The 24,640-nt window shown below is 45.8% G+C and overlaps 1 protein-coding gene across 1 annotated transcript; it reads left to right on the top strand.

The window, feature by feature from the left end:
- Positions 1–5,133: 5,133 nt before the first annotated feature.
- On the top strand, positions 5,134–8,745 carry Zic1 (Zic family member 1). The gene is made up of 3 exons (XM_059267068.1): positions 5,134–6,115; positions 7,621–7,784; positions 8,501–8,745. The coding sequence occupies exons 1-3, from the start codon at positions 5,134–5,136 to the stop codon at positions 8,696–8,698; spliced, it is 1,344 nt and encodes a 447-aa protein (XP_059123051.1). The 3' UTR covers positions 8,699–8,745.
- Positions 8,746–24,640: the final 15,895 nt, after the last annotated feature.

Below are 24,640 nucleotides of genomic sequence, written 5' to 3'. Positions count from 1 at the left end.
AGGCTGGCATCCTTCGGGTGGCCAGTCAAGTCTAAACTAGTGGGATCACCTGCAGATAATCTAGTCTGGGCACTTAAGCCTTACTTTAAACATAGGAAGGGAAAAGCACGGTGCCCCGGAAACAGGGGTTGGAGTCACTGCCAAGCCTTGACATCCAAAGGTAGTTTCTGTAGACAGCGAATGCCCAGGACTCGAAGCAGCCCTACCACCTCCTCTCTCCATTTCTCAGACTTCGCTGTCTCCCACCTCTCCCTGTGGACCATTCATCAACTCCAAACTTGCAGACTTCGAACCAGGCAACTAACTCTTTTACACCCAAATCCGTTCCCTTCTCTCTTGCCAGTAATTTGTTACATGCCCCTGGGTCTAGGCTTTGGCTGGCCTGGTCCCCAGACCTAACCGCAGCCCGTAATCACATCCAGGAGAAAGAAAGCCAAGTCGCGAACCCATGGCTCATGGCACATACAGAGCAGATCCTAAGAACCAAGGATAAGGGCGTGCAGGCAGCCGGCCCCAGGCGGACCCAGACGGCATCCTCGGGCATCCTCAGTGAGTATCCAGAGAAGTTCTATGATGTAGCCGCCCCCCAGCACTAACTTGATTCTTTGACCCTGCGGAGGGTAAACCGAAACCCTCCCTGCCATCCTTGCGGGAGGGAAAAGCATTCAAGGGCTCCTTCACCCGTACCCTCTCGGTTTCCGCCATGATCAAGAATGGCAAAACTGACTAAGTTTTGCCCTTCTTGTGCCCACAATGGGCACGCACACACCAGGCACAAATTTATAAAAGAAGAGGAGGGAAGACTGGCGGGCAACAAGCTGTTTTGGGTACCATCGCCTGTAGGAGCCTCATCTGTCTTGCTTGCACCCACTTCTCCCGGGAGGAAAGAAAGAACTCATCCTCAACGCTGCCCCTCGGCAGAAGGGCTCCTCCCCACCCCCTTTAGAATCAGTGGGGTGGGGCCTGTACCCGTGGTGGCTCTGTGTGAGTGTGTGTGTGTGTGTGTGTGTGTGTGTGTATGAAGGCAGAGATGGAGAAAAAATTCCGACTGGGCCTATTCGCCCAGCGGGGTTTGGGTGCCTATGGCCCCCACAAGAACACTTGCTAAAAGGCCGCTGGGGGTACAGGTCTTCCCGGTCTTACCCCCTGGTTTCAAGCACTTACCCTGCTCCACCTGTTGCCCGGATCACCTCATTTCTGCACATCACTTTGAGATGGATGAGGGGGGACCACACATCCCTCTAAGCCTCTTTTGTGGTTCCACCGAGGCGGTCATCCTTCATTTCTCCTTCTCCAGCTTTCGGGGAAGCAGTTAGGGAATGTATGATGGAGCAGAAATGAGCCGTCAGGATGATATTTTAATGGCTTATATGTCACGTTGGTGCATGTGGCTTTGAACTGGAGCCGCTCGCGTTTCCTGCAGAGAGCGCCGCAAATCCCACTTGATAACTTCTGCAACCCACAACTTTTTTTCCCCCTCACACATTTACTCTTACCTTGTATATTTGGATGGGCTTCCTAAAAATACCCTCTGTCAACGTCCTCGGTGGGTTTTCCACAGACTGGAGGAGAGAAGCTTGACTTTCTTTTTTGAAGAATTATTTTCCCTCCCCTCTCCCAACAGCGGCCCTTCCCTCAGGTCCCCTCCCTATTTTTTTTTTTTAAGCAGTCAAGGTGGGTTCAATATTTGTTCTCCCTAGTGAAAGACCAGTGCAGCCTCTAGAGGAAATATCTCCTTGAATATAAGATTTTCATAATTCTAGGATCCAACTTCCCCTTGTAGGAGCAAAAAGAGCTGAATGGTTCTGGTATATCTTTTCCCCTAAACAAAATATGATAGGTCAGAAAGGAGCCCCTACCATCTTCTGCTCCAGCTTTTTATCACTCATTACAGGGGTCCACTCAGATTATGTGAGAAGTGCTGGGCCACTGGACTCAGACTTGTTGCTGGGGGCAGAACATTCTTAATTTTTTTCCCTTTTCCTGGAATTTCTATTTTCAAGCCCCACAAGCACAGGTGCTCAACACAGTCTCTTCAGACACAGGGAAACCATCCTAAGCCACAGTCTGACTTCAGAGTCAGAGAGAGAGAGAGAGAGAGAGAGAGAGAGAGAGAGAGAGAGAGAGAGAGAGAGAGAGATTTTAAAGGACAGCCTAATTCTACTTCACTGTGCCCAAACCAGAATATGGGAAGAAAACCGATCAAACAGAAAGGAGGCTAGAAGTAGCCAATGCTGACCTTTCTTCCTCCAGCCCTAGGAAGCTAGCTGGGAAGAGAGAGAGAGAGAGAGAGAGAGAGAGAGAGAGAGAGAGAGAGAGAGAGAGGGAGGGGGGAGGAAATATCATTTCATTTTCCTTTTGTTTGGTAAGTTTTCTAACCGGGCATCACGTGAAAGGATGAGTTGAAGGTCCCTTTGTCTGGAAAAGAGTTTAGAGCCTTGATTCAGCTGCAAAGAAGCCAAATGAAGTTAGAAACAAAGGGCAAATTGAAGGATTCCGACTCTTGGCTTTTTGTGTTTTCCTTACTAGAAAATAATTAGACCTAATGAATATGCAGGCGCTAAGGCTAAATCCTGGGCCAAGCTGATGGGCTTAAAACTGAGCTAAGGAGAAACGCAACCTCCATCGCCCCCGGCTCCACATCCGCGAGCATTTTTTGAAATGTATAAATGTCGCTCGGTTTAATTGATTGAGTTACAGGGATTTTCCCCCTGCTTTTACGTGCCATACTCCTCTACCTTTCAACAATCATTTTAATATATAGTCAATGGTTCTTTGTGGATGGGACAAAAAGCAACTACGCGCAGTTGTTGAATAGACTTTGCGCTGGGCAAAGACAGGTTAATCGAGGGCCGCATCACGAAAACAAGCGAGTGTTGTATGTTTGCACGGAATCCAAATGTCTGCATTTTCCTAACTAAATCAAAGGGAGTGTTATTTCTTTTTCTGCTCACTCATCTGAAGGTAAGTAAATTTTCTCTGGCGATCAAAAGCCTGGTCGGCAACAAAGACCGCGCCCGCTTTTTCCACCGTCTTGTTGTGGCAAGTTGCGGAATTTCAATAACTGTGACAAGGGTGACTGATTTGTGAACTGGAGAAGGTTTGAATGTCACAGAATTTACATTAGTCCTATCTACCGGGGATTTAAATACCAAAAAAAGTATTCCGGGAATCTCTAGGGAGCTTTGGGAGATCCAGAGGAACAATGGCGCGTTGGAAATTTACAGTTTTACCTGAATGAAAGGGGCTGGGGATGGGAATTGGAGGGCAGAGTGAGCGGGCTGGGGGTGGGGGCAAAGCAGACAACGGACCCGACCAGAGAAAAGGGAAAATAGTGAGGGGAGAGGGAAATCGGCAAAAGCGTTTCCAAACTGCCATTAAAAAAAAAAAAAAAAAGAAGCCATCCAAACAAAAACAAACAAACAAACAAAACCCAACCCGACAAACCTCAGGAACCGGGAAAAGTTTAAGAGCTCCATCCACCTGTGTTTGGGGGTGAGTGGGCACGCAGGAAGGAAGCCTGGAAAACTGAGGCTAACGGGAGACACAGAGAAATCACGTTTCTAGGAAAGAGAGTGGAGTGCCCTCGCGCTCCCGAATCTTAAATTATAAACAGGAGAGAGGCCCGGCAAAAAGGAAGCAAACTTCAAAAGGAGCAAATAACAAAAGCCTCCTTTGCTGCCCTTGAAGGGGGGAGAAGGGGAGGGAGGGAGAAAAGAAAGTTGCTGAATCGGGACATTCTGGAAGTGCCTTTGGGGTGTTTATCAGCTGGTCCCCAACTGCTGCACTACGAGACGCCGGGGGTCTCTAGTCTATAATCGCTCAGTGGAGGTTTGAAGGAGAGGGGCAGAGGGATGAGGAGGGGAAGGGGGGGTAATGTGAGGGGGGAGGGAAAGAGAAAGAGGGAGTGAAAGGGGGGGAGAACTTAGAAGGGGGGACCAAGAAAAAGGGAGGGTAGGAGAGAGAGAGAGAGAGAGAGAGAGAGAGAGAGAGAGAGAGAGAGAGAGAGAGAGAGAGGACTATGAGAGGGAAAAGGAATCGTGGCATTTTTTTTTTTTTTTTCCGTGAGAAGAGGGGGAAAAATTTGCCAGGAAAAAAAAAAGTTGCTACTCCTGGCAGCCCTGTTAGTCAAAAGGGGATGTCAAGCGCTTTACAATACCTGGGATTGATGAGGCGGGCGGGCCAATGAGCAGCGCGCGGCGCCACCGCGCGCCCTTCGTTGGCGCGGCGGCCTCGGGAGGGGTGTGTGGGGGGATTGCCGCCTCACCAATCGTCGCCCGCGTCGGTCGCACGTGACGCCTCCCCCTGCTCCCATTCATCAAGGGGGGGGGGGGACGACGGTGTCGTCCTTTCAATTCATTTATCTGCAGGAATGATTGCTGCTATCAGTCTCGCGCTCACCGCCCGGCTGAGGAGGTGAAAGTTTCTCCCCAGGAAGATAAACCGCAAAAGACAATATTGTGCATGATTTGCGCCTTTTCTTTGCTTTTTCTCCCCCCCCTTTTTTTTTTTTTTCAAAAAGCAGAGAGGGGGAAAAAGGGAGAGTGAAAGAGCGAGGAGGAGATCCTGAGAGAAAGGAGAGAGAGAGAGAGAGAGAGAGAGAGAGAGAGAGAGAGAGAGAGAGAGAGAGAGAGAGAGAGACACTGACTAGTGGAGAAGTGAGGAAGGGCGCGCTGCGCGAGACGGAGACAGGGCGAGCAGAGGCGGCTCTCGCGCTCACATTCCTCTATGCCACAAATCCGGGAAGAAGTTTTATTGGGGGGCTGAGATGTTCTATGCCTTTCCCCGGGCAGCCTTGACTCGAGGCCCTCTCGGCAGAGACTGAGCGGCGAGAAAGTGCGAGCCCCGGCCGGCGCGGTTGGAGCGGCAGGCGCCGGAGCCCGCCTTCTACCGGCCGGCAGTCATCCGGCTTGCGTGCCTTTGGCCCGGCGGGCGCCGGCTTGCGCCTGGCCGCTGCCTGCTGGCTAAGACTTCGTTAGGTGGGTCGATTCCCCCTCCCTCCTCCTCTTCTTCCTCCTCTTCCTCCGCCTCCCGTTCCTCCTCCTCCTCCTCCTCCTCCTCCTGATCTTCCCTCCTTGGCGGGTGAGGGTGGGGGGGGGCGGGGGAGGCCGGGGCTTGCCCCGTGCAGCCACGATGCTCCTGGACGCCGGCCCCCAGTATCCCGCGATCGGTGTGACCACCTTTGGCGCATCCCGGCACCACTCGGCGGGCGACGTGGCCGAGCGAGACGTGGGCCTGGGTATCAACCCGTTCGCCGACGGCATGGGCGCCTTCAAGCTCAACCCCAGTTCGCACGAACTGGCCTCGGCGGGCCAGACAGCCTTCACGTCGCAGGCGCCCGGCTACGCCGCTGCTGCGGCCCTGGGCCACCATCACCACCCGGGCCACGTCGGCTCCTACTCCAGCGCAGCTTTCAATTCCACGCGGGACTTTCTGTTCCGCAACCGGGGCTTCGGCGACGCGGCGGCGGCAGCTAGCGCCCAGCACAGTCTCTTCGCTGCTTCGGCCGGCGGCTTCGGGGGCCCACACGGCCATACGGACGCCGCGGGCCACCTCCTTTTCTCTGGGCTTCACGAGCAGGCGGCGGGCCACGCATCGCCCAACGTGGTCAACGGGCAGATGCGGCTAGGCTTCTCCGGGGACATGTACCCGCGGCCGGAGCAGTACGGCCAGGTGACCAGCCCGCGATCCGAGCACTATGCCGCACCTCAGCTTCACGGCTACGGGCCCATGAACGTGAACATGGCTGCGCACCACGGCGCTGGCGCCTTCTTCCGCTATATGCGCCAACCCATCAAGCAAGAGCTCATCTGTAAATGGATCGAGCCGGAGCAGCTGGCCAACCCCAAAAAGTCGTGCAACAAAACTTTCAGCACCATGCACGAGCTGGTCACGCACGTCACCGTGGAGCACGTCGGCGGCCCAGAGCAGAGCAACCACATCTGCTTCTGGGAGGAGTGTCCACGCGAGGGCAAGCCCTTCAAAGCCAAATACAAACTGGTCAACCACATCCGCGTGCACACCGGCGAAAAGCCCTTTCCCTGCCCGTTCCCTGGCTGCGGCAAGGTTTTCGCGCGTTCAGAGAACCTCAAGATCCACAAAAGGACGCACACAGGTATGGAAATTAATGTAGGACATTCTACCTCCCACCCGGGCCGAGATTCGAGAAAGTTAAGGGCTGAGAGGCACAAACCCTGCCTCACTGGGGTCTGGGCCTCAGGTTCCAGGAGACAGGCAGATCTGATTTTTAGTTCGGGTCTTGAAAATATAGACAAACACAGAGAGAGAGTGGATGAGAAGGATCTGAGCATACAGGTTTTAAAAACAAGGAATAAAGAGAATTGGAAGCCGGGACGCCGGGTCTGGCTTGGCCCAGCGCTTGACAAGCAAGCTCTGATCCCGGAGAGGTGGCCTGTGTAGAGCAGCCGTGGAGGAGCCGGTTGCTCCAGCTATAAACAAATCTAAACGCTTGCTGGTGGCTACCCTCTCTGGGACTTTGTTGAGTCCCTTCTGCTGGAAAAGGTGGAGGAAGTTGAGGTTGAGTTAAAGGATGTAGAAACAGAAAGAAACAGGCAGTGAGTGGAGTTGGGGTAGGAGGTATAATTCGAATCTGAGGACATCAGGTTTATGCATATTTGAAGACATAAATTTTTACAAATGACGCGTTGGGATTGAGGAGTGAGGATACTGGGTGGAAGGTGCAGAAATCCTAATTGTCAATTACACTGCATAGAGACTGTTCTTAAAATGCGGGGCTCCCGAGTTGGCCTTTAAAAATACCGACAAGTCGAAAGCTTTAGAAAGAAACAAAGCAGCAGCAAAAATAAGAAAACAAGTTCCAGGCAACTCAGGCCTTCAGGAGAGCGTGGGGGTGGGAAGGTGTGTGTGTGTGTGTGTGTGTGTGTGTGTGTGTGTGTGGAAATTATGGGTCGTGTGGGCCCAAGAGTCAGGGGATCTGATGGCCCTCTGTATTTGGACATTGTCTGGTGGAAGAGAACCCGATTTGAACTCTAGGTTTAATGGCCCAGTCAGGTAAGAACTTTAGGCATGGAAACCCCCTCCCCCACTTTCCAGATCACGCAATAAAATGTGATGTATGTAGGGGGTGGAGTGGAGTTGGGTGGAAGAGGCAATGGGGGGGGGGTACAGTGCGTCTGGGAGGGGTAAGAGAGAGGAGGGAAGAGCAAAGCCAGAGAATCGACCTGGTCCTGAAAATTAGAACGAAGAGCTAAGTAGAAGCCTTTGGGTGACCTCTGTAAAAACCTGGGCAGAAAAGCCAACATCCAGAGGCGCCGCTATTCTGAACAGGAAAAACAAAAACAAAAACAAACAAACAAACAAAAAAAACTGTTCCTGCTGCTTGTATTGCTACTACTACCACCACTACAAAGCAAAAATAAAATGTAGATATAGTTGTCTTGGGCGTTAAAAAGTATAGTTAAAATATTCATCGTTGCACTACAGATGCATGGGTTTCTTAAAACCCCAGATTTTTAAACTCGAAAGGGCTACGCTTGGGCAACGAGCATTTTAATTTGTTAAGATTTATCTATTAAACCTTGAAAACAGCCACTGATTTATTTTAAACAAGACCCATCTCTTTCTCAACTTTCACATCAGGGGAGAAGCCCTTCAAGTGCGAGTTCGAGGGCTGCGACCGGCGCTTCGCCAACAGCAGCGACCGCAAGAAGCACATGCATGTGCACACGAGCGACAAGCCCTACCTTTGCAAGATGTGCGATAAGTCCTACACGCACCCCAGCTCTCTGCGCAAACACATGAAGGTAACGCCGCCGCGGTCTGGCCGCCCGCCTTCCAGCGGGAGCCCTCTCTGCGCTGGGGCCGGGGCCAGCCACTCTGGAGCGGCTTCTGGGCGGCGGCAGGAGCCGCAGGAGGCGGAAAGGCCGACAGTTTCACTCTGTGCGGTGGACCTGGGCCGAGGGAGCAGGGGCGGGAAAGATAGCGGAACGAACGCGAGGCCAATTAAACTGACTATTTCATAACGAAAGTAAAAATCAGTGCGGTGACTCCGAGGCCGCGCTGTCGGAGCCGAGGCTGCCGAGGCTGCGGCGGTAAGCGCCGCCATTGCTCGGGGCAGCCCCGGGGAAGGCGAGGACGCGGTCCTGAGCTCAGCACTCCACATCTGCTCTCCCCAGAGTGGGCAGGCAAACTTTAGGAAGTGAACTTTCCTAGACTCTGGCCTGGAAAGCAGCTCTCCTCCCCCCCTCTCCCAGCCCCCCTCCCTCTTTTTTCTTTTGTGAGTACCTCGGGCACAGTCTCCTCCCGGAGCGTGGCTGTGCCGGGCCGAGCCGAGAGAACCAAGCCCAAGTCCCATTGGTCCTGCCTACCCAGAGTCTGGGAGATCCCTGGCTTTGAAAGGAGCGGGGAGGGTTAGGGGAGGGGGTGCTCGGCCGGGGGAGGGGGAGCACCGCGGCCGTAGCCTTGGGTAGCCGCCGGGCTGGCTCTTTATCTGCATTAAAACGCAACTTTATTCTCTCAGGTCCACGAGTCCTCTTCTCAGGGCTCACAGCCTTCGCCCGCCGCCAGCTCCGGGTACGAGTCGTCCACGCCACCCACCATCGTGTCTCCCACCACAGACAACCCGACCACCAGCTCCATGTCGCCCTCCTCCTCCGCGGTCCACCACACAGCCGGCCACAGCGCGCTCTCTTCCAATTTTAACGAATGGTACGTTTAAAATCAGAAACAAAACATGCCAAACCCTATTTAAGAGACTGAACACACGCGTACACACAATATTATTGAAAGAATCCTGAAAATCAAAACACCCCTCGTCCCGATTCCGCGAACGTTTGCTTGTTTTTGTTTTTAAATCTGCCGGTAAATCCAGGACTGAGTAAAACAGAGGAAACAGCAAGCCTTTAAATTTTTTTCATTTTCTTTTTTCTTTTCTTTTTTTACTTTTCTTTCTTTTCATTTTTTCTTCCCTTTCTTTTCTTTTTCTTTTCTTTCTTTTCTTTTTTTTTCTTTCTTTTTCTTTTTTGGGAAAAGGCTTGGTAGCTGAAGGGAGCGGGAGGGGGTGGAAGAGGAGGCGGCTGCCTGACCGAACAACGCCAAAGGCCCTGAGGGCCAATTTCTAGTTGGATCAGAACAAGCTCTCTGGGGCTGCAGCTTTTCTTTATCTTCTTGTTTTACTTTCTTGTAAATACAGAATTATTAGCTTAAATCTGTTCTGTTGGATTCTGTATATAGCTACATCTCGATTGGAGTGGGTGGGTGGGATCGTGGCGTGGTGGTCTTTGCATTGGGGAGGGGAGGGCCGGCGGGAGGGGGGAGGGGGAGGGGTGGGCGGCCGAAAGCCAACTGTTTGTACTGAATGGCGAGAATGTTCTAGTAAATGTGTACCAAAATGTGAACTACTTTGTACGATTACAGTCTCACGTCGACCTAACAGAATATTATTGATATTAATGTGCTTTTTTTGTATAAAGTGCAAACATTTCGTCCCAAAGTCTGAGTACTTTAGTGCAGTAAAATGTTGTTTCATGTCCTGTCAACAATTCGTATAGTACGAGCCTGGATCTACGTGTCAAACTGTTCCATTTGTTTATGTAAAGTGATATTAAAAAAAGATATAAACTATAGCTGTCCATTGCTTTTGGCAAAATATACAACCACACAATGTATATAATTCCTAGTTTCCATATTTATCCGCATGTAAAGGGCCCGGTTTATCCATGTTACAGCTATTCAGTATTTATGGCTAGAAAAAAAAAAAAAAAACTCGTATGTACACTTTAGTTTCCAGAACTGTTTGGTAATCTTTCGTACCTTATTAAAGATTCTTAAATCTCAGTGATTGTGGTAGGAATTTCTTCTTCACACCCCCCTCCTCCCCAGCAACCTGTGCCAGCCTTAGTGGATCTTCGGGAAAGCTCTCCGGCCTCTCTTGCCTTCTTTTCTGTCATGGCAGGTCATATAAACTTGATAAATGAACGCTACCCTGCTGGCTTTCAGAGAGGGTGTAATTAGTATTTATATCAAAATTTATGAAACAAATTTTCGGCCTCAGTATAATTTAAATGACCTTTGCAGACATAGAATAACAACCATAAAAATAACGGAAATAGATTGTACAGGCAGCATCAATATTAATGTAAGCGAGTTGTGAGAAGCTCGGGGGCTCTCTCTGTAGCCTTGCAAATGAACTTGCAGTCATTCAAGGGTTCAGCTGCCCCCCCCAATTAAATCCCCTGGTCTGAAACTGGATTGTAGATTTACAATATTATATTTTAAATTGCTGTCTTCAATTAAACCATGATGGCCATAACTAATTTTCAGGATGCCGATGCACGCTTTTCCAGGCTTCCCATCTTTGTGCAAAAGTAAATGTCCATAAAGCGTTTCACTTATATTTTTTTCAAACATGATGCTAATTTAAATTAATTACTTCCTATGATATATTATTATTTCTATAATTTTGCTACTGTCATTAGTTCTCTCAAAAATACATCTAGAAAAGAGAATTATTTTATGTAATGTGATTATCTTTCTATCTCTTTTATTTATTTCTCATTTACTTAAGAAATTCGTTCCATTGGCTGGCGTTGATACAGTAAATTTGTAAATGAGGAGACGATATAAAAAAATCTAAATTACTTGTGCTTAATGACTGTGGCAGAGCGCCTTTTCTCTAAATCAGATTGTCTTTCTTGCAGTTTAGTTTGATAGATTTTCAAGCTATGCTGCTTCGGCGAAGTTAGGTTCTCTGGTAGGGACGCTGGTTTCTTTGTCTCTGGTTGTCGCTTGCATGATCGCCCCATTAGGCAGACGACGTAGCTAGAACTCACAAATCAGGCCCTTGGCTATGCCTGCAAGGGTGTGGATGTGTTAGAAGTCAGGGGAAGCATGGTTCTGCTTCTCAACTGTCCTCTGTATGTCCCGGAAGTTACAGGCCTAAGAACAAGAACCTCTTAAGAGCTTAACATGTGTTTCACAGCAATAGCAACTTAAGAAATTGTATCACTGGCTAATTACAAAATAAAAATGTTATACTCTTTAAAACCACCTCTTGCTATTTGTACATCGAATGTTTAGTCAACAAAGTCTTATTTACTGATGAAAGACTTTGCTGCACTTAATATACCACATAATTTTTTAATAGAAGTGGGACTATTGATGTTTAACTGTAAAAAAAAGTGTTCTGTTTATAACAGTGATATTGGCCTTTCATGAAAAGAGCGCCACCTTGCAAAATTTGTTGAGATTTTATAAAGTTGAATACCCAAGCAAGAGTTGCTGTTAATTCTAAAAATTTGTGAGATTAAAACCCTGGCCTCAGTAGCTTTGGAAAGGTTAAGACTGATTAACAGTGTAGTATCTAAACTGACATTAGACACTGAGCCCAGAATTAAATGCAGAAAGGAGAACAGAATTAATTCATTTTCCTAGGAATAACAACAGATCCATTAGTAATCTCTCTCCATTCTTGTTAAAGATGAGGTTTTCTGGGAACCTGATGTGAATATGATGATAGTTTTAACAGCACTTTTGTGATTTTGTCAGAGTATTTAAGAAGACAGCATATTTGACTATTTCTAAATTAAGTTTACTTCAAATGTGAAATTCTGTCTGATTGTTATGTACCCAATGCCCTTTTGCTTTACTATCGTAGTGTAATGATTAAATATCACACTATGACAAATGATTTATGTAGAGTATTTTAAAAATACATTTTAGAAGTACATGTTCTTTTTCAAATTTCAAATATTCATGTAGATTTTTAAGGTCAAATAATTTTATTACCACTTGAGAAGCCTTCTGTATGTATTTGTGAATAATCTCACAGCAAAGGAACTTTTATAATAGAAAACAACATTTATGCCAATCCCCTCTTTGCATTGTTTCCTCCAATGCCCACCACAAAGAAAAAGTCATTAATGATGGAAGTCACCAAAATAATGCTTTAAACTTAAATGTAGTCTATTATTTTGCTGGCACCTTTAATGTCTGCTTCTTGAGATGTATTCTTCATACTTTTCTTCATGGGCTATTAGGTTTTGAAATACATGAATGTGAACAGAGAAATATATTGTTAGACTCTATTTAGCAGGAGCTGAAGATGCTGCAAATGGCTGGTTTCTATGTGTAGTTGTGGATTTTGATCTAGGCAGAAGGCCATACTGGTTCATATTGCATACTACATTGTATTCTGGGTACTACCAAATGATTAGGACAGCTAACAAGTTATTAAAATGTTATTTTGTGTCAACAGAAAATTCCTGAGTACAAGCATTCTTTTGAGAAATGAAGAGAAATGAGTTTGGTGTGTGTGTGTGTGTGTGTGTGTGTGTGTGTGTGTGTGTGTTGTGCATTCAAAGAGCAAGCATATAAAAACACAAGCACCATTTTTATGGGGGCTAAGTAATCCTCAAATATTTCAGAGCCTTTGTTTTCTTCTTCAAAAGCTACCCCCAACTGCTTAAAGCATTTGCAGCTGATGATTTTGATTTTTTAAAGTCAAGCATTCAAGTTAACCTTTAAGAAGCAAACCACCTCTAAAAGAAAGATGTAACCTTTCAATTGCCTTATTTATTTATTTATTCATATATTTTTTTATTTATTTAACTGACAATGAAAATAGCACTAACCTTCTTTCCTGATGGGCTTGGCATTTAGATATTTTTATTTGTTGATTGTGAAGTTTTCTCAGAACTTTGAAAGGCTTGTCAACAGCAGTACACTGTCCAAGATCTTACCCACTTCCCCAAATGTTTCTAAGCACCAATTTTGAGGCCAAGGTTGTAATTAGTGCCCAGGACCCTAGCGAATCATTGCTGACAGACTTGGTACCTGAACACATTACTCTCCAAGAAGTGACTTTGAGAAAACTTTGAATCTTAAAGATGGGTTCAGTGTAAGTCATTTTGAGGGGTAACTACATGTGGTCTCGAAAACTTAAAAGGAAGACACTGGGTTTATTTCCTTAGCTATTGTTGGTCCAGATGTGAAGACACCAGATTTTAGAAGTCTTCAACTTCTACTCTCTCATATCTCCGATTTAAAATGCTAATCACTCCCTCATAAGTACAGAGGTCTAGACGCCTAGTAACATTAACTGTAGTTCTCAGAACTGTGGATTCACACCAAGAAAAGGTGTTTTCATAAAGATGCTCAGAGTTGATATCATTCTTTACTTTTCGAGTTCTTGAAAATAGAGTAGCCATGGAAAGGCTGATTCTGTTTCCGCCAATCCAGACACTAAAGGCCTGCCTAACCCATAATATTTTTCTCTTAATTTTTTTACCCCACTGGCTGTAACATGTACCCATTTAAAATGGTTATAGGATGTAAGATTATTTTTTCAGGGTGTGTGTGTGTGTGTGTGTGGTGATCATATGGCATTCTTATTTTCAATAGATAGTTACTAACTAGAGACAAGCACTAAGAACGTTGAATTGTAGCTTATATTCAAGACTTTCAAAGTCTATTGAAAACATAATGTTATTCTATGCACAAAATATGAATAATGTTGGCCTTCAATCTATGAGCGGTTGATTGGTTTAGTATCCCTCCCCCAGCAATAGGAAATACACCATGCAAACTCGGGGCTGTTTTATCCTATAAGGTGGAATGGTCATCAGCTCCTCATTAGGGTTTCGAAATGATGAATTAGAGGTGGGTTCTTCAAGAAACGGAATTTAGCCATCTAGTACGGGAAACTATGTTTGCTAATGGTGGTATCAGAGATCTGTGACAGTCTGTACATTGAATTCTGATTGCCTTCCATGGCCCAGGAGAATACACAGGCTGTGAAAGTTACTGAGAGAGATGTACCCACCCACAGCACAAGCACACGTCAACTGCTGAACGTGGCCACGAACACACTGTAACCACGTCTTCAACAACAACAGACTCACTGTAAGGCATTAGACCCGAGCAAACTTATAAAACAAAAGCTATCAGTTGGTGTTATTTTGTTTGTGTGTGTGTGTGTTTGTGTGTAACTATTTCCAATATAAGCCTCAAAAAATCTGGACATAAACGTTGAGAAAAGCTCAGACTGCAATTCTTTACTTTTTTTTTTTTTTAAACTTTGTCTAACGGGAAAATTTTTAGCCTCCGACAAAGAAACTGAAGTTGCAGAAGAGGAGCGAACCAAGATTAAAGAATGGGATAGAATTTGCTGATGGAGACATTTTTTTTGCCTAGGAGGATATTTTCAAAGTATGGAAACAGACCTGAGGAGTGAGTGCAGAGGACACTCGGGCTAGCCTCTCTTCCAGCCGTGGCATAGAAGGTATGGCCACACTTGGCCTGGTGGCTAACCTAAGGGGCCTGCTGCGCCTCAGCCAGCTGGGACGTGTTTCTAGGTCCCCCAGGCCTCCAGCCGGACCAGCAGCGCGCATGCGCGGCAAGCGGCCCTGGGCTCCACGTGCTAATGAATATGCATGGTGCCCCCGCCCTTGGCGAGCAGAGGAGGGAATCGCGGAAGCTCCCGCCTGTGAAAAGTCTCTGGCCTGACTCCCAAAATAGTGCGGCGGGGAAACCGCACGTGTTTGTTTTCAAACCGCGCTGGTTTAAGTGAGTTCACAATGCCAGCAGAGGCTCGGGTAACCTGCGGCCGCCGCTGCACGGACTGAGCGGCGGGAGCAGTGCAGGGTGCTCCCTTTCCCTAAGGGCCGGGATGCTGGGTTGCTCTGCCCTAGTGGGCCAATCATACTGTGGCTGGACTCCTGGCTCACTCGTTGTCGGCTCAGGGTTCCCCAATGTCCTATTCCTTCTTATGCGGGTCCTAGCGCCTTGGCTGTTCTCAGACACACACCCTTTCCGTGTTCCTCAGACAAAATGTCTTGTGGACTCAGGGGGTCCCTATGGTCCAGGACCGGCCTTTGAAGGGCCTGGCAAGAGGCGCTTTGTAGGGGCTTTCCACTTCCCTTATTCGGAGCCCAGTCCTGGTGTGTGCCTATCTTTGTGTCTCCCTCCGACCTTTCTTCTAGCCCCCTGGCTCTCCTCCAAGGACCCCCCCAACACACACCATTTACTGCACTAGATGCTATTTGCTTGAACAGCTACCCTAGGGTCTTTTATGAACCCCTCCCAAATACTAGTCAGTTTGCTGCTGTGCGACCTGGACCGGTCCGGTTGAGTTCAAACACACTCAACGTGAGGATTAGAGCACAGAACTACCGTGACCCAGAAACCAGGGAGTGTGAACTTCGGGCGCTGGGGTAATGGTTTTCTCTCCTCGTGACATTTGTGGAGTTCTGTACATTGCGTGGTATTTTGAGGCCTACGGATCATTTTCAGGACAGTTGTATAACCTGTCCGACGGAGCGGCCAGCATTTCTTCACAAAGAAGTGGGTACAGGGGTCTCTGAGTCAGCTCTATTCTTTCATGGACTTGTAGAATTAGTCGTTTTAGATGTTTCAATTAAAACACTGTCAAGTGATGGCAGAAATGGCCTCCAACACGTCCAATCCTCCGAACCTCACTCAGACGAACAGGTAGAGGCGTTTTGTGGAGCGCACACTCTTACGGTCAACAGTGAAAGCCTGGGTCACCGTCCAGTTCACACAGCATTCTGCTCTAGGGCCAGCACAACCCCTGCCGGTTCTTTTCACCTGGCTGCCATCACGGGCCAAACACTCTTCTGCCTTATACTTGACGCCGGGGAGGTTTTGGATACTTCGTTGTCCGGACAAAGCCTTTCTTCCTAAATAGCCTGGTAGCTCAATGCCATTTTTACTCAACCCATCTCGCAGTTCAATAATCGGAGTTCCTCAGAAGAGAGCATTTGTTGTAGGCTCTTTGCATGCCTCACCATTTCTTGCCCACTGAGGGTTAGGCCCAGGGGGAAGCCTGCCCAAAGCCACTCAGCCTGTACACTCAAAATAGTGGTTAGGACACAAAGGATCCGGTAGTTCTCCCTTCCGAGGTGCTCAGAGCTTCTGGTCTCTGCAGAATCCTTGAAACAGAAGCCACCCAGAAAGACCTGGGTCTTTCTGAGTTTGAATACCCAGCCAGGAGCGACCAAGACTCCGGACTCTAGTTAGTGATGAAGGTCTGTGAGGGGATCCCTGAGTAAAAAGCTGAAAGCCAGCGTGTGTTCCCGCGCGTTTCCTCAAAGACCAAGGCCCAAAGAAACCTTCTTATTTGGCGCGGGCTGAAAGGAAGAGAGGGGAGGGGCGGGATGGAGTTGGGGGTCGGCACACTGCGGCGGGGGTGGGTGGTGGGTGGGGGAGGGAGGGGGTCCTGGCTCAGTAGCGCGACTCAGCTCGGCCGCCGCCTGGGAGCTGACACCGCAGCGGTCCTCTCTGGGCCGGAGGAGTGGCGGCGTCGGAGCCAGAGCTCCAGAGACTCAGGTTCGAGAGGGACCAGCGGCTCCACGCCAGGTCAAGTTCAGTCTTCACTGGCGGCAGCTGGCGGGTGTGGGAGCTAGGGAAAAGGGAGTCCCGACCTGCTTTCAGCTTTCTTTCCCCCATATTTGTGCCTTAGCCCTAGTCCAAATTGCTTGTCTCCCGTAGGAGTGACTGTTCACTCCGCCTCAATCGCTGAAATCTAGACCCCCAGATCTGGTAAGTTCAGTTCTCCCCAAGCCTCCAGCTGTTTTCCCAGCCACGTGGGTTCACGGCTGCGTGTGTGTGCGCGCGTGACCCTAGGCGCACGCCACCAAGTTGAGCTGTTTGGAGCAGTCAAGACCATACAGTCTTCGCCACCGCCCGGCTGTCCCCTACATTAGTCCCAAGGGGACTGGCCTTCACAATGAGGCAGGAGACGCGAGTGTCAGCTTCGCGATCCTGGGTCCTCTTTGGCTCTGAAGTCACCACAGCTATCGTGAAAGAATGAAGGAAGGAAAGGAAGGGAAGGAAAGGAAAGAAGGAGGGAAGGACAGAGGGAGGGAGGGAGGGAGTCAGGGAAGGAGGGAGGAAGGAAGGAAGGAAAGAAGGAAGGAAGGAAGGAAGGAAGGAAGCTTTCTTTGTGTTTCTAAAGGGGGGGAGGCGGCAATGGGGCAGGTAGGAGACTTGCCTGACTTCTCCTAGGCAGTTTTAATCACAAAGGTCCCCAACAAAAGTTACTCATGGTTTTTTTTTTAAAATTGGGATTCAGAGAATTATCATTATTACTATTTTAACATTTAACACGTTTGTCACTCATAGCTTCTTAAGTAAACATGCCTCTTGGGGACATTTTAAACAATTGCTTTATCCAAAATACTGATTCCTTCCAACGAGAAACAAAAAACTTGTAATTTTAAAAATCAGCTGTACTAGGACCTGTCGTTTACATCTGACTCTAGTGAAACACACACACACACACACACACACACACACACACACACAGAGTCAAACAGCCATGGTATTTCTAGTTGGAGCTCTTGTGTGCACTATTATTGAAATCGGAGAGATGGATGGGGGGTGGTGGTGACGGGGTGCTGGATGAAAGAGGGCTTTTGAACTACTCTGCCCTGTTGCACAGGCCTGACCTTTGGCTGACATGGCCACGGAGCAGGCCGTTCGTTAACGAGGATTTGATACATTAGACATTCCAGCTGGGCGTGTAAACCCATGCTCTGAATCCAGATTTCGCTTAAATTAGTGTTCTAGGAAATGATCTTTCTAAGTCCTGAGGCTTAACCGGGTGTCAGCCAGGGCCCTGAAAAGGGCAACGAAAGATACCGGGTAAAAGGCACATTCCTAGGTCCTTAAATAAATAAATAACAAGAAGTAAAGTAAAATAAAACATTTTGAATAATTCCTGGAATCCTCCAAGGGTCCACTTTGAGGCAACGACTTGTAAATAAGGCTGAACACTTTCTAATGTGTTTCGATCTGAACAATCTTACTAGGCAACACTGTGAAGGCAGTTACAGTATATGTATGTATATACACAAATATACTTATATATGTATATATATGAATAAGATATGAATAGCTTAGGAGATACTAGAGTGTAGCCATATATTCTCAGGAGATATTGGAGTGTAACCCAGGCAGCTAGATGCTCATGGAGAGAAAGCGACCACAGTTTTTTAGAAGCCCTTTACAAGTTGCACGCTCTATAATTTGGTTCAGCAACTTATGCCAAAACTGATTGGCCACGAACTTCCGAAAAACCTTGCAGCCTGCAGCTGGAGATGTCTCAGGCAGGACAGGAGGGCCACTTACTTGGTGGGCACCGAGGCTCCCTGACACTTACAGTCCAGAGCGACAAAAGGGTCCTTTCATTTCACAAGAGTCCCATCAAAACTCTGTTAGGAGATGAATTTCCAGGAGACGCGTTTCCTCCCCCATTTCCATCAACAGATCCCTCTAACGGAGATCAATAGTTGGAGGAAGAAATTCGCTCCTGCCACAGTTCTCATACTACAGGGTGGAAGCCGGTTGAGGCCGGGGAAATTAACTCGCGTTCTGAGTTTGCAGACCTCTAACCACCGGCTTCTGCAGCCGGAACCCTGCAGAGTATGGCAGCTCAGCACCAGCTCTCCGCAACCCAGCACTGTCTCTCCGAGCCAGGTTTTGCGGGAGCAGCGCTGGGCTAATTCCAGAGACCCGAATTTATTATTGGAGAGAACTACAGTGAGCGGTGTTCGGGCCCCACATCTTTTCTACCTCTGTTCCTTCCAGTCCCCTGGGTGTAGGTGAAAAGATGGAAATTAAACGAGAGCCCCCAACTACTATCGTTCGATACAAAACAAACAAAAAAACTTTAAAAACAAGCAGTCCAGGGAGAGTTGCCATTCTTTTAAAAAAAACGTGAGTTAAGAAATCCAGTCAGGACTGGTCTGTGACAGATTCAGGGTTTGTTTCGGCTTCAGGTCCGTAGACTCAGACAGCGGTCTTGGATTGGTGGCAGCCCACATGTGGGTCCTCCGGCCTTGGGATATGCCGGAGTTAAATACGTTTTTCCGTATCATGGAGGCCAAGGATCCTTTGGATAAAACAAAATTTTCTGTTTTCTTAAGAAGTTGGCAGCTTTAGGGTCTCACAAAATCTGGCCTAGGGACTAGGCGGGCAAGGAAGAAGGGAGTTCATTTCCCCCCAGAGACGGACCCCAGCCACTTCTTTCAGTTTGCAACCCCAACCCGAAGTGCACCTTCAAGTTCTTTTCTTCTTAGGCCCACGATTTTATTTTATTTTTTAAATTAAATTAAATTAAATTAATTAATTAATTTATTTATTTTGTCAGTACAGACTAACGCTGACCCCATGGAGAGCAGAAGGAAGGAAAGTTACAGTGTTTCTGGTTTTCTAAGTCGCCTTCCCCTGCCACCTTCCCCCCATCCCACTGGGGCCTGAGAGACTACCCTCACTTTTACGTTTCTAGACCTGGTAGCTGTCTGGGAGCCGCTGGTAGTCCCCAGAGTGGACGAAGTTAACTCTAACTTTTCTGGGGAATCATAAGCTAGTGCACCCTTATTTCCTCCGGGGGTTAAAGGGGCCTTTGCCCTGAGCTCCCTCTTTGAGCTTCCTGTTTCAGCCAGCCGCTACCCAACCCCGGGGGTAGGGGCGGCTGCTGGGGACCTGACGCAGGCAGAGTGGCCGCTGACGTCAGGGGCTGTTGGCCGCCGGACCCTAGCCTGTCCGCAGGCGCCCTGCGGGGGCCTCGTTAATTTTCCTCCCCGCACTGGGCGTAGCAAAGAAAGCAGACTGCTCTGGCTGCAGGTTCTACCCACCTTTTCCTTTGGGAACGTAGCAGGAAAGGAAAGAGAAAGAGACTCGGTTTTTCAAAGCCTCGAAACTTAACTTCTCATTTTCCTCCCCGCACAAGTAGGTATGAAACTCACTTTCTACCTGTTTGAGGGGGTTTCTGGGTGGAAGTACCAGTCTTTGTACATGTGGAAACCCCTTCGCTACCACTTTGCGAAGGACTCAGCGTCGGGGACTTCCTGTAAATCCAGACTCTACTTCACCCTGGGTTCCAGCTTCTTTGCCATCCTGCCAGAGCTTTAGCTGGAGCTCCTACACTGTTATGGTTGACCAATAAAAAGAATAGCCCCCCTTCGGTTCCTCCAGAGGCATAGCCAAGATAAACAGGCGAGCCCAGCTGTCCGGCTTCAGGAATAGAACTTTTTAGTTACAACATCCAAAGTAGTTTTTTTTTTTGTAAAAGCGTTTATAATAGCTCGACTAAAACAGAATCTTTCACAAGTTAAGTAGCAATTTTAAAAATTCCACCCGTTCTGGTCCCAGTACTGGTACGTTTTTAGCTTTGCAGAGGCAGTCATGGGGAGATGGATTTTCTCTTGGACTCTTTCCTCGGGTGGAGAGGGAAAGGAAAGTTCCACAGGTGACAGTGATGTGATTTTCTGGAGAAACAATGCACTGAAATTAGAATAAAATATAATCCTCCCCTGAATGAAAAGCAATGTTGCAAATCCAAGTGATTTGAATATTATTGGGCATAACGAATTTCTTTGAAATTAGATAACTGAATGAAAAACTCATTGGGAAAATCTTGTATATAAAAAGGCAACTTACATGAATCCTTATGTATTGCTGGAAAATAGTGGTTCTTGACAATATAGAACCATCCTCATAATTAGGAACGTAAAATGCATTTATCCAGTACTCACAGAATCAGAATACAAAGCCACTGTAGCAAAGCATAGGAAGTGCAGTACAAGGCAAGGAGTTCTAACACAGAGCGTTACAGTGGTCTGGGTTTTAGTATTGTTTTGAAACTTCCACGGCACTATACAATGGTTTTCCTTTTGATGATTTTATTGTGAAATTAATAAGGTACTTGGCCAATAGTTATATGGCAAGCACACATATTGATCTACAGAAATTTGCAATGATTATTTTATAAAATGAGCAGAACAAAACATTTACATGATTTATATATTTTTGAAGGAGAATTTGGGCAAGTTTAAGTGGACACATTAGTAAATATATAAGGTTCTACAAGCACGCTCCAAATGAACAATGTCTGGAATTGTGTACTTGAAATTTTATAAAAAAGTTTGAAAAAAATTTTATTTAGGCAAATAAAAGTAATTGAGCAAAGGTTCAAGATCAAAAACTATTTTCTTTTAATGATTGTTGCATAATTTTATAACTTGTAATAACTAATATCTAGACTTTTAATTAAAATTCCAAAGCCGTGTTAACAGGATTGGAGAATACTTGGAGTTGAAGACAGCAGTTCATCAGCATTCAATAACTTCGGGGCCATGTTGCTATTTTATGTACTTCTTTTATGTTCCATAAGTCTTTCCAGAGGGCTTCACTATTTTTAGTGCAGCTGGCTAAAATTTATGGGCCTAGTATATATTCCAGACTATGTGTGTAGCATTATAGATTGGAAAAAAAAGCTATGTTAAAAGTCAGCTAATGTTGTTAGGAGTTTTTTAATCAATAAGTATCACAGATATAAGGATATAGTTTTATGAAAGTGCTAAATTTCAGTCATTATTTGTGCTTGTTGCTGTCTCCAAATAAGTGACCTATATACAGTTTGGAGGCAGGTCTTAGGAGTCATGTGACTTTGGTGATGTCTCAGTCACGATTTCACTTCTGACCTGGCAAAGTCATTTGGCTCAGCTTGTGTGCGTGTGTGTGTGTGTGTGTGTGTGTGTGTGTGTGTGTGTGTGTGTGTGAACTTCAGTACCCTGGACAAGATGCTTTCTATATTTTTATATCTCCCTCAAAACAGCAAGTTGGCTTACTATTGCTAAGTGAGTTAAAAGAAAAAAAAGTCTAAAAGATAGAATTTGATTTATGAAACAAATTAAGCAAGGTAAATGCTTAAATTATTTGAATATAAATGCAGTTAACTAGCATTTCCCATGTCACATGCCATTGTTCATGTCCTTCCTTCATGAGAGGCACTTTTCAGAAACATGCACGCCATTAAACATGGAAAGGCATCAAAAAATTGCTTCCTGGCTGGAAAATAAAATAGAATACCTTTCTAAAACATTTTGTCATTATAAACTATAAAGCATATTTTTGTAAACCAGGGGGCAGGAATTGAAGGGATATTAAACTCAGACCCTTAAGGATGCACATTGATTAGTGCATCCATATGAAAACAGATGTAAGATATACCCATGATACCCTCTGAAGTCTATACAAATCACACTTTTAAAGTTAAAAAAAAAAGAAAAGCACAACAGTTTTACTCTCTTTTCTGGGTTAGTGTGAAGAGCTACATATACTGAGTATATTATTTAGTTTACAGATTCTACCACCATTTCTTGTTTCCCTTCTATCAGCTGACTATACCTCAGTGGATCAATCAATTGATTAATTAACAAAACAAACTTTAAAGATAAATTTGGTCAAAAGGATAGTGACTATGACATCTCAAAAATAAGTTCAAATACTTTCTTCCCCTCAGGAATATAATGGGAGAGGCAAATAGCTTAAAAGTGTGACACTTGCCATAAGAAAAACATAAATAAAAATTGGTAACTTTTTGATTCTCTTTGGGAGATAATGGATATCACCTGCTCTTGCAGATAAAAAGAAAATGTGTCACGGCCTTTTTCTTTTCTTCCTTTTGCCTATCTCTACCTCCCTTGCCTTTATTTTCATCTTCACCCTCTCCCAGTTCCTCACGCTTGCATTAGAACTCCAGACAATACACACTTTTGAAAAGACCTTTCTCAGGAGGATGACAATGGTATAACCAGTTTGCCATGTGAGTCTTTGCCAGAACATTGTCTATTGGGAGCAGGTTTTGTTGGAGCGCCCAGGTGCAGTTGTTTAGCACAAGGTCCCATGGATGAACTTAGACTCTATGAATGTTAGATTCTGGGATGCTCTAAGGCTTTCAGATCCCTGGATCCCATTTTTATGTTGAGTCAGACCAAGCAAAAACCCAGTCTGACAATTCCTAGGAAATATTTGTAAAAGGATATATCCATCAATCACCAGGACGTCTACACTTGCAGAACTATGCAGAAATGTGCAACATTCTTCTCTTCCCTTACTGTTTTTAGATCTAAATACAGATTCCTTTGTTACTACAAGCCCCTTTCTTGCTTTTATTATTTGTTTGTATTCATTTTAAAGTGTTTCTTATAAAAGTGTCAGCACATTGACTTTTTTTGTGTTTGTGTGAATATCCAATCTGCTCTGAGATATTGAGCCATGTTTTTCTTTTTCCTGAGACTGACTCAATTCTTTGGCAGTGTTTCCCAGAAAAATTTTAAGCTCTTATAATATCTAATAGTCACCCCATGAAACCAAGGTATAATTCATGGTCTTTGAAGCCATACAATTAATTTCTATGAAGGTCTAAATAGGACTCACCTATACCTAATACAAGAAGCAAAGGAAAAGCAGCTGACATATTATCCAGATGCTTATTTTCCCTCCTCTGTTGTAGCCTGAATTCACTGGAAGTGCTGCAGCCCCGACCAGTCTGATTCCTACTTGATTGACAGCTCTTAGCACAAGAGACTTTTGGCAGGTGTGCAGTGCTTTTGAAGAGCCGTTTTTGTGTGTTTTTGTAAATTATTCACATGTGGCTTTTCTCACTTCATTATTTATTTTAACGTTTATCTATTTATATTTAATTTTTTTGTGCATGGGTGGTGTTTATCCTGCAGGTATGCCTGTGTACCACATGTGTGCCTGCTCCCATGGAACTAGAGTTACAGATGGTTGTGAGCTGCTGTGGGGGTGCTGGGAATCAAATCCAGATTTTCTGCAGGAACAGCCAGTGCTCTTAACCCCTGAACCATTTCTCCACCCCATTTTCTCCTCTTTATAGAAAATTCATTCTGAATAATTTTCAACATACATGAAAGCAGAGAGACTAATGTAACAAACTATCACTCCTTGGTAATATTTGCCAACTCCTGACCTATCTAATGGTGTTCACACTTCTGTTCAGTGTTCTCCTTGAGGATTATTTTGAATCACATGATTTTAAATATAATGTTTAAAAAGTAAATATTTATTACTTACCTAGTATGTAGTTAATGTAAAACAGAGTGTTTTGTGATGGCAATTAGTGTGTTTTACAGAAACTTCTCCAATTTGAGCTTCTAGATCTTATTCTCACTCTTTTTAAGCGAGGAACCACTTCCAGTACCAGAGACTTTATTAGCCCTGGGAATCAAGAATCACTGTGCTACTTCAGCAGAAAAGAATAATTCAGTTGATTATCATTATAATCAATGAAAATGGGAGTGTGAAGTGGAGACTTCGGTAATTCCCAGGGTCCAGTAGTCATAAAGGAATCAGAATCATTCACCCAGAAGTTTTTGAGCTTGAGACATGATGACTAAAAATTTTCTTTTAATTAAAAAAAAGCATGAACTTGTACTGATGTAGAAAGAACTATTGTATCTGGAAAAACTGTCACTGAGGGACCATTGGATTGTAATATCAAAACACCTCTGGCAATCTGTGAACTACCAATAAGATAATAAACATGAGTTTGTGTGATTCAGTGATTCAGATGTCATTTTTAAAATTGTGTCTATTTTTTGTTGATTTATTTCTGCGTGCATTGCCATGTGGACATCATAGCACCCACGTGACGGTCAGAGGATAACCCGTGAGAATTGATGTTTTTTTCTTTCTAACATGTGGAACTGGGATTTGAACTCAGGTCCTAAGCTTGGCAGCAAAGACCTTCACCTGTTGAGCCACCTTGCTGTCCTCAATGGCATGTTTTCTTAGCTCACTAAGTTATCTAAAGCTATCTGTTATGGATCAT

Source organism: Peromyscus eremicus, chromosome 7 (assembly GCF_949786415.1).
Source record: "Peromyscus eremicus chromosome 7, PerEre_H2_v1, whole genome shotgun sequence".
In the NCBI taxonomy this organism is placed as follows: domain Eukaryota; kingdom Metazoa; phylum Chordata; class Mammalia; order Rodentia; family Cricetidae; genus Peromyscus; species Peromyscus eremicus.
Note: the sequence above shows the minus strand (reverse complement) of the source record. Positions and strands in the feature narration are given on the sequence as shown.